The following is a 15,278-nucleotide window of genomic DNA, read 5'->3' on the forward strand; positions in this document are numbered from 1 at the left end:
ACTCCCCAAGAAAACGACTCCAATCGAGTATAAACGCTTCAAGCAACTCGATTTTCAGCTGCGATGAATTAATTTTCATGGCTTCTGGAGAAATTTTAAAATTCTGGAGAAATCTAAAATCACGCTGGAGTCTTCAGAATGACCGGGAAGGGTGAAATTCGATTGGAAGGGGAGTTTCAGAACTAATTTCCATTATTTTCACTCGATATATTTTCATTTTTTTTTTTTTTTTTTTAAATCATAAACCACCTAAAACAGTGAATTTTTAATTTTCAAAAATTTGCCACAAATTGAAAAATCAATTTGGGCAGTTGAAATTTTGGTTATGATGGTGCAAATATTTTGATAGGAACATACTTGGTGTAGTTGATTCAAAAATTTATGAACGTCCAAGTTCGGTTTATACTCGTTATCTCGTCATGTCTTCCAAGAAATCATAAAAATGAAAAAAATCCATATTTTTCATTTCTGTACTTATCTAAGTACTCAAAATTACTCACAAGATCGAACATTTTGCTTCCTTTTTTGGTAATGAAGTAATCGTCATTTCATCTCGTAATAATAAAAATAAACCATAAGCAAGTAAAGGTAACTGCACAAAGTTAATTGACGATAGCGAGTGATTTGATTATGCCTCGTCATGAACTCATTATTGGCCATGAGTAAACGTCTGATTGTAACTTAGTGAATATCTCCACCTACAAATACATAGCCTAATATCTACTCAATGTAAAGTTTGAAATGTTCAGTTTCATAAAAATATGAAGAGCACATTTCCGTTTACTTCCTATCAGGGATGGAAGAGCCGGGAGCGAGCCGGAGCCAGAGTCTGAAAGAGCCGGATTTTTTGAGGAGCTAGAGCCAGAGCCAAGAGCCAAATAAATGAAAGTGCAGAAAAACGAAAAACATCAAGAGCTCTCTTGCAAAAGAGCTCCTTATTTTACTCAAGAGAGCCATCATCATAAAGAGTCTTTAACCTGGAAAGAGCCAGAGCCAAGTGGGAGCCCACAAAACTTTTCAGGCTCTTTGGCTCCCTAAAAGTAGAGAAAAAAGTTAAAAAATGCGCACAATTTTATCAAAAATTCAACTTTTAACTCACATTTGTGAAGAAAATGAAGAATTTCTAAGTGTTTTTCCTCATTGAGAAATGAAATGAAAATAAATGCAGTGTATTTTCATTTTTTTCATCGTTTTTCACGAATTTTGAACTCTAATTTAAAGAGCCAAGAGTCAGAGCTGGAGCTGGAATAGGAGCTGAGAAATTGGAAGAGGGAGCCGAGAGTCAAAGAGCGGAGTCGGAAAGAATTTGAGGAGCGAGCAAGGAGCCAAAGAGCTCATGTAAAGAAAAAGAGCCAAGAGCGAGCCAGAGCTGAAACTTGTGGGGAGCTGAGCCAGAGCCAAGAGCGGGAGCCCTGAATTCAAGGCTCTTCCATCCCTGCTTCCTATACCTTCACCAACATCAGCGAAGAATTATTGAAGACATAGGTACCTAACAAAAATTTATATTGAAATTCTTACATGCTGTAGATCATTGCATTACATCAGAATGCTTTCTGTAGGCATTTAATAGCAGTAGGTAATAGCACAATCAAACTTCAACATTCAAAGATCAAGTGTGTAGATTTAGGTATACCTAGGTTCAAAAATTGTACTAGAAAGTGGTAAACCTTAGGTATTTTATAGATAAACTGCAAGTACATATCTTACAAAAAAAAAAAAAAGTTTTTCTCAGAATCTCAGCGTAAGCATCAGTTACCCGGGGTGAATTGAGAAAACCATTTATTGACAGAATACCTAAGGGTAATCAGATTATTTAACTGACCATAAAAAATATTATTTAAATCACAAAAATATTTTTACATAAAATATATTTCATTAACTTATGCTGGAATGCAACAAATTCACGTTATCGATAAAATATAATGACTTAAAAATAATAATTCAAGATAAGAAATAATAATATCTAGGTACCTAATAATAAATCACACTGGAAGTAAATTAATAAAAGAAATGTCAGGTAAAAACGAATAGGTATAGGTAATCGAAAATAAACGATAATGGGTAACAATAACATCAAGAAAAATATTTACAACAAAATAAAAAGCAAAATCAATTTCGCTTATTCATTTGAGAGAGTGGAAGAAATCAGACAAAATGGCGGAGTATACTGGAAAGTAATAATACTGATACAAGTGAAAATTGCGATATCGATGAAGCCGCACCTGTACTCTGCGGTGATGGAGTTTCTTTTTTCAGAATTCCTTGTAATACTAAAGCAGATTTTGGTCTCATATAGAATCCAGCATCATCGGTATTGATCTGATCGCTATGGGTAATTCAGATAATTGAATTAGTAGGTATTAAATTAACTGATTTTCAGTGGAAGTTTGTGTGAGATAAGTACCTATACTTATATTTAAAAATATCTAAGATTGGTATACTTACCCAATGTTATACTCGGAATTTTTACTAGCAATGTACACGTTCAATTTTCCAGGCAGGTCTGGCATACAAGTATTCAAATTAACGTGTTCTCCTTCGTTATTCAGGTTCAGTATAATGATGTACATTTCTTCTTCGGGTATACTTCTGCAAAACGTTGATTCAATCGGTAACAAAAAATTATGAAATTGGTATTTTTAGAATAGCTAGGTCCGGAAAACTGCCTGAGTCATGACACTCTGTATGTATGTATTTCACATTTCATTACCTTTTGAAGGCAAAAACTCTCTCGGATACAACATAGGTGTTGGTATCTCCATGCTGAAGTACTGGATTTGATCTGAGTTTGACTAATGTTTTGTAAATGTTGTAATGACTTTTAGGATCCTTTTTCTGGGCTTCGAGATTCAAAGTGTAATAATTTGGATTGACTGGCAGCCACGTGTTGCCGCTTATAGTTGAGAAACCTTGATAAATATTTCGAAAATTGGGTATTGATTGATAATGCTATGCTACTCGTATTATGTTGACGTTTTAAATGGAAAATGTTCGAGTTACCAGCATGAGGCGAAGAACTCCATTGGAAAGGTGTTCGTTCCGGATCTCTGGAAGGTGATTCTATGTCTGAAGATTGGTCTTGTCTAACTTTGGTATCCTCCATTCCAATTTCTTCGCCTTGATATGTGATCGCAGTACCTGGTAGTAATTGGACTAGCATATTTATTCCATCAACGGCGCTAGGTTCGAATCGAGTGGATACTCTTGAATTATCGTGGTTTCCAATCTGGTGATTTTTAGTTCATGAAGTTTGGGAATGAATAGGTATGATGAGTATGTAGATATACCAGCTTATGGATGATACTTACCACCCAGTTGGGCCACCTACCCTTGGGCATATTGTCTAGCCATAAATGAATTGTATCGTTGAAAGCTTTGGCATTAGATGAGTCATTTAGTTCTGTTAGTAGGTAGAAGTTGAATGGAATTTGAGCTATTGGACTCTCTTGAGTACCGTAAGATTCGATCGTATGTTTGATATCTGTGTATGCTTCAGTTAGGAGCAATCTAATATTTATGGTAATTGGAAAAGTTAGTCAGAGTGTCTATAAACTAATAAATAATCAAACCACATTTATGTGAACATTGCATTGAAAAGTATTGAAAAAAGCGCCTTTTATACGCAGATTTAGATATATTTACCTTGTTGGACCTCCTTTTTGCGTGTACGAATCCAGCACTTCTCTGAATTGACGCAAAATTTTCAAGGATTCTGGTTGATCTTTAGTGTAGATATGGCCTAATGCGTCATAATCTTTTTTGCCAATTAATCGTACAGCAGATGTTTTATTGTAGGGAGGCTCATCTAGGAACTTTTCATCTTCGACTAGGTAGGGAACGGAGTCTGTACGAATACCGTGAACTCCTTTGTCTAACCAGAATTTCAATACATTCTACGGACATATGTAATGACATAATTTACATTACTAGGTACCTACAATGCACTGGAAAAACACATTCGAAGAAAATAATTCTTCGCGTATTCAGTCACAAACCTTCATCTCTTCCACCAGCTCTTTGCTACGATAGTTCAGATCTGGTTGTACTTCGCCAAATTGGTGTAAATAGAACTGTTTTCTTTCTTCGTTGTATTTCCAAGCTGATCCGCCGAATAAGCTTACCTGCATACAGTGAAAAGGTACAAACTGTTATAAAATTTTTGATTCGTGAATAAAATTTTCTCGAATGATTGTAGTGACCGCAAGTAATGAGCTTCCGTTTCAAACTTGTAGATCGGATTTTCCCCATTTTTGAATCGTTTTATTTTTCTCCCTTTTGTTTTTTGGAACACGTTGAAAAATTGACTTACCTACCCCTTAAAGCATGGAGTTGTCAAAATTCGATTTTTTGTTCTCGTCAGTTTCAATAATATTATTATTATTTGTGTTACAATTCCACAGTGATGAATGATTTGCGGTTTACGAATGGTGCTAGGCTGCGTGATAGGAACTTTGCAGCGCATAAGCGAGGGTAATTATTTGTTTAAAATTATTATAACGCGTTCGCGCGAAAGTAAATTACACATTTACGCGCCAACACGCGATAAATTACTGCCTCATGACAATGAAAAGTAAACGACAATTTCGACTAACGTGTATGTGTCACGTCGCATCGTATGTAATACATATGTACCTACATGTATTTCTGCTTCTATACCTATCTCCTACACATGTGAATCTATCTAGTATGAGGAAAAATATTAAACGGGCATAATAATTTTGTATCTATATACCTAGTCGGGCAGCCCACATAAGGAGCTATTGCATTTGCACCCCCCCCCCCCTCCCAGTCGATCCTCCGGGACAACTTTTTTCTTAAAGGGGGAGTCCTATGGAACATTTCTAGCCCTTGTCCTTAAAAAAAAAGTGACCCTACTTACAAAATGGTGGCTATTTTGATTGACAGGTCATTGCACGAAACTTTTAAAACTGTATAAGGGTAGATCGAAAGATCAGGCAAAAATTCATCACCTGTCAAAATTTCAAGTGCTAAAGTGCCTTTTTCGATTTTTGGTGAATTTTTAAAAATCAAAAATTTAGGCCAAAACTGAGAGAAAAAATCAAAATTTTACCAAAATGACCAAGAAAGCTGAAATTTGGGATTACCCTATTGTCGACATGCCAAATCGATTGGAAACTGTTTCAAACCGTTTTGAGCAGTTCTGGAGCCTCCAGCAGATTTTTTAAACTCAAAATTCCCACAAAATTGTCTCAAATTGAGTTGGATAGCCAAAATTCATTCTGCAAACTAATTTCAACACACTACAAAGTCGACTGCTGGGGGGTTTAAAGTTGTTTTGGAGCCTTCAGCGATTTTTTGAACGGTTATATGGCGTTTATTGGAAAATTAATATTTCCAAAAATTAGCCGGATGCTTTAAAACTACATATTTGAAACCACCATGCAGTCGACTTCATATCTCAAATTATAGTTTGCGAAGTAAATTTCAGCTTGCTAACACCATTTGATAAAATGTTGTGAAAAAATATTAAAGAAGAAAATATTATTGTTAATCCTCTTAATTTATTTGGAATAGAACGAAGAATAGAATAAAAAAAATGAAAAATATCTCAAGTTTCGTAAATCTGGTGGAGACTCCAGTAACTTTCAAAAAGTCGCTGGAGGCTACAAAACGACTTGAAATTCACCTGCAGCCGACTTCGTAGCATATTGAAATTAGTTCGCAGAATGAATATCGGCTTATTTCCGCCTCCATTTGATGAAATTTTGGGAAATTTAGGGTTTCAAAAATCTGCTGGAGGCTCCAGAACAGCTCAAAACAGTTCGAAACCGTTTGCAGTCGATTTGGCTTGTCGAAAACAGGGTATATCCCAAAATTCAGCTTTCTTGGTCAATTTGGTGAAATTTTGTTTTTTTTCCTCATTTTTGGCCTAAATTTGATTTTCAAAAATTCGCCAAAAATCGGAAAAGGCACTTTAGCACTTGAAATTTTCACAGGTGATACATTTTTGTCTAATCTTCCGATCTACCGTTGTAAGGTTTTAAAAAAATTCCTGCAAGTCCTACGTATACCTATGTTAGAACGCAAAATCTGTGATTTTGGCTGACCTGTCAATCAAAATGGTCGCCATTTTGTTAGTAGGGCCACTTTTTTCTGAGGACGAGGGCTAGAAATGTTCCTTAGGACTCCCCCTTCAAGAAAAAAGTTGTCCCGGAGGATCAACGGGAGGGGGTGGTGCAATAGATCCTTATTCGGGCTCTCCGACTAATTCGATATTGTGTTTTTTTCCATTGCCAATTGAGAAAATGTTTTCTATGTTTGATTTGGTTTGATACGTATTTTGTATACAAAATGTAGTACCTGCACACTACATACATACCCAGTTATTAGGAGGTGCCGGAGCAGTTTCATTGAGCCAGCCTTTCGGATCCCTCCAAACATAGTAGTTTGTATACGGATCGACTTTTTTGACGGATTTTTTGAACCATTCGTGCTGGTCACTCGAGTGATTCGGTACAAAATCCAGGATCAGCTTGATTCCTGCATCAGACAATAACAGAGCAACGTTTATAATCCAACAACAAACAAGGTCACGAGGAAAAATTGTCTAGCTGTACTGTACCATGCAGTTAAGTACCAGACTACAAGGTGTGAATTTGAATGAAAAAATTCATCGCATAAATCACGAACGATAATAAGGGCTCAATTTGACTAAACATACTATGTACTATGTGTACAGCAGGGTACCTCTACGTATAGCGGCAAATTTACTTATCATATAATGAAGGTTGCTCGCTGTCACACATGGACGAGCCCCTATATCAACTTGTGTGTTGGGCGCCATCGACGGTGGACAGCGATGACGACGACGACGCCGACGCCGATACAAATCTATAATTATCAAACATTTTTAACCAGTTCACGTGCTCGAAAGTTGAATGTAATTAAAATTACGACCTTGAACCAGATTTGTGCAAATTTCCTAAAGGTAGGTACATAGTATAGGCTTCGCGTAGACTGTATTCCTGATTTGAGGATGACTCACCTAACGAATCCAATTTCTTCTGTAACGAGACGAAGTCTTCCATTGTGCCGAAGATCGGATCGATGGCGGTAAAATCGGATATATCGTATCCCATATCGATCATTGGTGATTTATTGATTGGTGAGAGCCATACTGCGCCGATTCCTGTATCTTTGAAGTAGCTGGCTTGCTCTTCGATTCCTGTAATGATTTATTTGAAAAAAAATGTACGTTACATTTGTTGAACGATTACAGCCCTAAAAATGCCGCATCCTCATCAGTAAAAAACTTTCTAGAGATACCTTTTTTTGTTTTGTTTTAAGAAGCCCAGCTTCTCGATGTTGGTATATCTTTTCATAGTTTGTATAAAATTATTCTATGATATATTTTGTGCAATGTCCAAAAAATATTGAAAAAATTATTTCAGAATTCAGATTTGGGCCGAAAAATTGAAATTTATCCAAGTTGACCTAGAAATGCTGAAATTTGGTTTGTTCTCCACTTTCGAACTGTCGAGTGGATTGCTGATGGTTTCAAACCGTTCTAGAGCCTCCAGCAAATTTCCTTTTTTTCATTTTTTTTTTCCAAAAAATCACTGGAGAAAATGGTATTGAACCAGCACAAAAAGATTTTGAAACGATCGAAAGTGTCAGAAAGATGGCAAATCTGAGCTTATAAGCGCTGAATTTAATTTTTATCCTATTTACAATGCCTTTCCGAAAACTGGAGAATCATAAAAATCTGCTGGAGGCTCCAGAATGGTTCGAAGCCATAAAAAATCGTCCGAAAATGTCAAAAATAGGGTACAAACTCAATTTCAGCTTTCTATGCCAAGTTGGTACACTTTTGACGTTTCCCATTTTTGACAATTCGAATTTTCGTCAAAAATCAAAAAACAAATTTCAACACTTTGAAAATATGAATTTTGCGTGGTAATGTACCTATTTTGGGGTCCTCTATCGACTCCTTTTTGTCCGGTTCAACAGTTCAAGTGTGTAGGTATATTTATGTATAAAGTCAAAAATTTGTGCATCAAACAGGCATGAAATTCGGTCACATAAAAAGTGACTTAGTCACTATTTCACTTTCAAGTCACTTTTGTCACTATTTCGGAAGAAATGAGCGAAAAAAGGGGCTTTGGATCACTTTTTTAAAAGATTTGTCGTGTAAAAAAGAAAAAGTGCAAAATTTTAGGAAATGATCAATATTACTCATAAAAATCCTTCAGAATCACCATTTAAAAAAAATAAAATAAAAATCAAGTGGTTCAACTTTGAAATAGAGTCGATATTCTCTAATCCGTACAAAGGTAGATCGAAAGATCATGCAAAAATTTCACCTGTCAAATTTCAAGTGCTAAAGAGCCTTTTTCGATTTTTGGTGAATTTTTGAAAATCAAATTTAGGCCAAAAATGAGGGGAAAAAATCAAAATTTTACCAAATTGACCAAGAAAGCTGAAATTTGGGATACGTTCTATTTTTGACACGCCAAATCGATTGGGAACTGTTTCAATCCGTTTTGAGCAGTTCTGGAGACTCCAGCAGATTATTGAAACCCGAAATTCCCACAAAATTTAATCAAATGGAGTTGAAAAGCCGAAATTCATTCTGCAAACTAATTTCGATACGCCACGAAGTCGACTGCAGGTGGATTTCAAGTCGTTTTGGAGCCTGCAGCGACTTTTTGAAAATTACTGGAGCCTCCAGTAAATTTTTGAAACTTTAAATTTCCCAAAATTTCATCAAATGGACATGGAAAATCGAAATTTATTCTGTAAAACTAATTTCAATAAGCTACGAAGGAAGTCGATTGCAGGTGCATTTCAAGTTGTTTTGAAGCCTCCAGCGACTGAAGGGACACGACAAAATCGACCTTCGGACCTAAAAAATTATTTTTCACTTTTTGACGGATTTTTGGTACTCGGACATTCAAAAATCATTTAAAACCACCCAGAAGTCCCTATGATTTGCATAGCTCCATATACAATATACAGGGGGGGGGCAAAAGTCACCTGGCGGCGATACGAACTGCGCATGCGTCAGTTTTACTGCTGTGGCTTCGCTTAACACCACGTTGCCTAGCAACGCGACTGGTTGGGAACGTGTTTATTGTAATACAGTAGACTCTCAATTATCCGACTCCGGATTATCCGGTAAAAATTTATCCGACTTACTTTTCGCATTATCCGACCCACTAAGGTCGGATAATCCAAAAAACCCCTAATTTTTGATTTTGGAGTGTAAATAATGGTGCAGTATGCAGCATTTTGTATTCTAACGGTGTTATTTTCCTTGAAATTGATCCAACTTATCTCAAAAAATTATAATTTGAGTCAGTATTTCATTGTCTTTTATGCACAAAAGTACATTATTTTTGTTTATTCATCATTTTTTTGATTTTTTGTTCCTGCTTTGAGCCAAAACTTGATTTTCTGAATAAAAAATTGTCTTCTCAAGCTTATGCACTTAATTTCTACGCTAAAAACATCCATTTCGGATTATCCGACTTTTTTGGTATCCGACTCACCTTACCCCCCCCCCCCCCCGATTAGGTCGGATAATCGGGAGTCTACTGTATCAGTCTGGCTTTTTGTTGCGTTTTTCCTGTTTAAATGAGATTTCTTGGAAAAATGAGTTCTTAAAAAGGAAAAATTTCAATGTTTGAAAAATTTTTTGAGTTGTTTGGTTTCATTTAAAGCGATCTGGAGGCGGAAAAAAGCATTCTACGGAAAAATGGGGTCGAGGAAAATTGTAGAGAATTAAATTTCCAATCGACATAATGTCGTTAGTTTTTTTCTAAAATGCTTAGTTTTCGAGTTTTTCTCAAAAAACTAAAATTTCGTGAAATGCGCGAATTTCATTTTTCTGTAGTGTTTCATTTTGGTATGCAGACAACATGATACTCACTCGCATTGTCAAATCCATCGAAAAACATTATTTCAAGTGTATTAGGGTCAGTGGTGACCATTTCAAGCACTTACACTAAGCGTTTTCGCGTTATAATTGAATAAAAGTAAAATTTTGGAAATTTTTTTTCAAATTTTGCAAATTTGCCAGGTGGCTTTTGCCCCCCCCCCCCCTGTACATGGTAATCCAGTCAGAAGTGTGCTCATTTTTTTGATTTTTTCATTATTTCAACTTTTAAATCGACCTGGAGGCGAAACAAAGCGTTCTACGAGAAAAATATATCGAGCAAAGTTGTAGAGAATTAAATTTCCAAAAACCTGTAAGAGGTTTATTTTTCTCCAAAATGCATAGTTTTTCCGTTATTCTCAAAAAACAGAAAATCTGGCGACTCCAGTAATTTTTAATAAGTCGCTGGAGGCTCCAAAACGACTTAAAATCCGCCTGCAGTCGACTTCGTAGCGTATTGAAATGAGTTCGCAGAATGAATTTCGGCTTTCTTCCCATCTCCATTTGATGACATTTTGGGAAATTTCAAGTTTCAAAAATCTGCTGGAAGCTCCAGAACTGGTACTCAAAACTGGTTGAAACAGTTTCCAATCGATTTGGCGTGTCGAAAATAGGGCATATCTCAAATTTCAGCTTTCTTGGTCAATTTGGTAAAATTTTGATTTTTCCCCTCATTTTATGGCTCAAATTTGATTTTCAAAAATTCACCAAAAATCGAAAAAAGCACTTAAGCACTTGAAATTTTGACAGGTAAAAGTTTTACCTGATCTTTCGATCTACCTTTGTACGGTTTAGAAAATTTCGTACAAGTCGTATATTGAAACGCAAAATCTGCGATTTTGGCTAACCTGTCAATCAAAATGGCCGTCATTTTGTAAGAAGGTTCACTTTTTTTTCGAGGACACGGGTTAGAAATGTTCCTTAGGACTCCTATCTCCCTTTAAGAAAAAAGTTGTCCTGGTGGATCGACGGGGAGGGTGCAATAGATCCTTATGCGGGCTCCCCGACCAACATACAAGTAATTCTACTTTGCTCTCATTTCTCAAAACTTTGGTCACTTTTTTGTTATTTTTCAGTCACATATGTAGTACCTAATAGTTCCCACTTATTATTCATACTTCCACATTATGTAATTACGAAGTACAAATAATGAAGTAACTCATGATAGGTACTTGAACGTAATTTTTGCTTACCTACCGATAATTACCGAAAATCTTGTCTCAGTTTGTACTGAATCACCTAGTAAACGGTGGATTGTAAATATTTGCACTAGAAACGCTATTTCCGTCAGTAGGTACCTATAACATTTTTAGCGGGGTGTTCGTATTTGTATGCCTATGTATGTAGGTACTAGGTACCTTTAAACGTCCAGCTGAACGTTATTTGACGTGTGATGGTGACGAATTGATTGTTCCTCCGTGGCTCCGTAACTCCCTTGACCATAACATTGTTTCGACCTTACCCTTGAAATTTTCGATGATTGAATTTAAACTCGGATTTAATTTCAGAGTATCTCAAATTTTCATTTCAATTGTCAATTTAAATTTCGAGATAATTAATACGAAGTGCGAATAATTGAAGGATTTACGACGATCGTACTGCTCATTTTTTATTTTTTCAACGTTTAACCTAATGCTCGAACATTGTGAAATTTGGCGTACAATGTTGTTTATCAATATATGAATTGAATTATTATTTCGGAACCATAAAAGCTTAATTTCATTTTGTATTTTAAAATTTACCTAATATCCTTGATCCGAATGTACCAAATTTCCTTTTGTAATGAGTTCCTGTTCCTGTCTCTTATAAGACAATCTCATTCCTCTTTTGACCAAATATTTTAAATTTATATTATGGTAAATTTATGTTGGGGTTAATGATACCCTAAAAGTTCAATAACATCACAAAAATAATCATCTCATTTTTTTCGAAAAATATTTTTCTTTAACGATTTAAAATAATTCAAATCAGTAGAAAAATAATGTAATTTGTATGAGGGTTTTTTTTATTGCATCCAAGGGAGTAGAAAAGGTAACTCTTATTGTTAGTTTTGATAGTTTCAGTATTTAAAATGAAAATTGAAAAATTAGTAATAAGCAGAGTAAAATTTCAAAAAAAATTACTCAAAAAGGAAGATTTTGAACAATTTTTTAAACAAACATTTTAAAACCTTGGCAAAAAAACTGATAAATAATAATTATGCATCCAATAAACATCACTTTTGTATAAATTACTCTAATATGTAGGTAATGTATACGTAGATAGGCAACACTTTATTACACAAAATGACTTATTTATTTCGTCATCACACATAATCTCACTGATCGTACTTTCGATGCAACAAAATCTCACAAATTCGGAACAATTTTAGCATCAAGAATAGATACATTAATTCCTCGTAGATATTTACATATACATTCTCTCGTCAGTCAGTCACCATCATTTATCTCTTATAATACTCGCAATAAATTCGTATTTTGCCACATTTTGGCGTACAAATGATGTCAAAGTTTTTTAAATCATCATTTCCGACTATAGAAAAATACCTAAACTCAAATGTAAAATTATTTTAAAACAAATTATAACGAGTTAATTAAGGTAGACGTCTTGAAAAAAAAAACCAAAGTGCCCACCAATTACAAAGTGAGTTTAGGTATAGGCCTATGTCTAATAGGTAACTAAAGGACGAAATATTTCTTCCTATAATAAACGTGTAGAAGATTTTTCCACGTCAATTATGCAATTTTTCGGTTCAATTATACATTATTTTTGCACGTAATGAGTTTCATTTTTCAGAAACATCCATCTCATTTTTCACATGTTTATGTAAATAAAAATTACATAGGTGTAGGTAAGAAGCGAAATTCCGCCCCTTTTGTAATGCACAAATTGCCGTCTAAACGTTCGCACACTTGGGTCTTGGAATGTTTTTCTTTTATAGAATTGTTTCCTTGGAGATATTTTCAGCCAGTGGTCGTCGCGTAACCGCAAATTAAGCTTTTTTCTTTTTCTCCTTTTTTTCATTCAATTTTCGAGTAGAAATAGGTACTAAAATCAATTTTGAATTAATCGATTTTAATTGAGAAATTTTTTCCATGCAGAAACGTCTGCTGACGGTTTTTCGGCAACATGACCCAAATATACAGCAAACACCTGCTTTGACATGACGAGTAATTTTTTGAAAAAAAAAAAATGAAATAAAATATACACATCAATGATACTTCAATGTCGAGCTTATGGTTGATTGCTAAGCCAGCCGAATGAAAGTTTGAACAAGTGTTTTTTAGAGACTTCGTCACATCTAGTTACTCATACCGATACGTACAAAACGTCTTCGTGATACTGCCGTAATAGATTTTACAGCCCAACGTTAAAGTTTTAAACAAAATAGGTACCTACCTACCCATGCAATGTGCCATAACGAAGCGTAATTCATTCGAAATGCAAACAAATCCAATGAAGCGATTTGAAAAAACATATCAAGACGAAGACGATGAAAATTTGAATTGATCCATCTGGATTTCCTTACTCGAAATTTCGAATCAAACATTTATATCTACCTAACGAACTAACAAGCGAACTACCCAAGGTGTGACAAGCCCATTGAAAAAATTCAAAAAATATGTTTTGAGCCAAAATTTTAGCTGCTGAAGTTGACGGGGGGGGGGGGGGTTGGGGGGTTGAATATCAAAAAATCACAAAAATACACTGAAAAAAATATAAAAATTGAAATAATTCGGCATCCTGTCGCATTATGGATTGGTGGACAAGTCGCCGTGATCTGTGTGTAACACCTTGGGGATAAATTTTTCACGATTTTAATTGTTTTTTAATTGAGTGAAAAAACCATCCAAAGGTGATACATGCAGATTGCGGCGACTTGTCCACCATATAAGGCGTCATATATCGATGGTAGATCGTGGCCAAAAAATTAGCTGCTGAAGCAAACAGGATGCCGAATTATTTCAATTTTTATATTTTTTTCAGTGTATTTTTATGTTTTTTTGATATTCGAACCCCCATAAGCCCCTTCCCCCCGTCAACTTCAGCAGCTAAAATTTTGGCTCAAAATATATTTTTTGATGCCTTTATCCGCTTGTGAAAAAAAATTTTCGATCGGCTTGTCACACCTGGGGTAGTTCCCTTGTAAGAAGTAATATGATAATTGATAAAGTTAAGCAAAATGATGAATTTTTTTTGCTTAATGAAATAGAATAGGTATGTGGTGAAATTCTGAAAACATGATGTAACATTTCCAAAACAATAAGAATTGAGAAAATTACCTTTTAAATCGCCAATACCATCTGTATTACTATCTTTGAACGATCTAGGATATATCTGATAAATGACACTCGTCTGCCACCAATCCAATTGCGGATTTTCGTTGTTTTCGGCCCCGATGAGCACCAAGAGTACAAATAAAATTGGTACCTTCCACAACATGTTTGAACGCCGACCGCTTTTCAAAACGCGAAAGGAAATGAATTCAGTCGAATGTTATGGTTTAGAAAAATTTAAACCGATGTCACCTGTTTAACACCTGTCTTTACGCATTGCGTCGCCGGATTTCGTTCCCGAACGATTTTCGGTGTTCACCTTGAACCTCGGTTGCGTCCCTTGCGTCATTCAAATTTAGTCCTACGTAAAATGTGTGTAGATTTATGAAATTATGAACGGTTGTGCTCGTACAGAGACGAATCCCTTTTTTTAGGTGATCATCTTTTTTTTTAAACGAGCAGATAAGTAGGTATCGAGGCAAATTAGGGAATATTTGGGGAAACGCACCCTCTTTTTAGCACTGGTGGATCTCTTTATCTCTTTTGAAGGAATGAATATCGCCGTTACTGAGCTTCGTTTCTTAACTTGTGATCACATCTTCCTCATGGCTCATTGAAATGTTTGATGCATACGACATCTTTTCCAATTCGTATTTCCCTGTCACTCCGTGGAATTTTTCTTCGCCATAGTTTGAATCTTTCTGGGTCCTGGGGGATTATCAAAATTGAAAATGAAAATTGATATAAAATTTTACAAAATGTAATTCAGTTTCAATACTCACCGTTGGTACTCTGAACACTACCAAACAAACCTGAGCAAAGCGAGGGCAAAACGTTATTTTCAGATGTAAAAATTTCCAGGTGAAAAGTGTATCTTGCTTGTTTTAAAATTTAAATAAATTTAAGTGATGGAATTTTTTCAATATTCACTTTGAAAAAAAAAACACCATAAATGACCCGTAATGCTGCTCACCTGTAAGGTACATATATTACATAATTACGTTGATATAAGGGCCTATCAGTGTCATATATACACTTGTTGAACAAAAAAATCAAAAGTCAATCAGAATTTTTTTCCATTTCTTTGTGAACACGCTTGGACT

At 35.2% G+C, this 15,278-nt stretch overlaps 1 protein-coding gene across 1 annotated transcript; it reads right to left on the minus strand.

Annotated features, from left to right (window-relative positions):
* Positions 1-1,845: 1,845 nt before the first annotated feature.
* Positions 1,846-14,412, minus strand: LOC135832147 (maltase 2-like). The gene is made up of 10 exons (XM_065345186.1): positions 14,182-14,412; positions 7,007-7,186; positions 6,341-6,501; positions 3,996-4,121; positions 3,643-3,893; positions 3,309-3,507; positions 3,001-3,226; positions 2,711-2,909; positions 2,446-2,589; positions 1,846-2,326 (listed from the first exon to the last, which is right to left on the minus strand). The coding sequence occupies exons 1-10, from the start codon at positions 14,339-14,341 to the stop codon at positions 2,146-2,148; spliced, it is 1,827 nt and encodes a 608-aa protein (XP_065201258.1). The 5' UTR covers positions 14,342-14,412; the 3' UTR covers positions 1,846-2,145.
* Between the last annotated feature and the right edge of the window lie 866 nt (positions 14,413-15,278).

The sequence above is a fragment of the Planococcus citri genome, chromosome 1 (assembly GCF_950023065.1).
Source record: "Planococcus citri chromosome 1, ihPlaCitr1.1, whole genome shotgun sequence".
NCBI lineage: Eukaryota > Metazoa > Arthropoda > Insecta > Hemiptera > Pseudococcidae > Planococcus > Planococcus citri.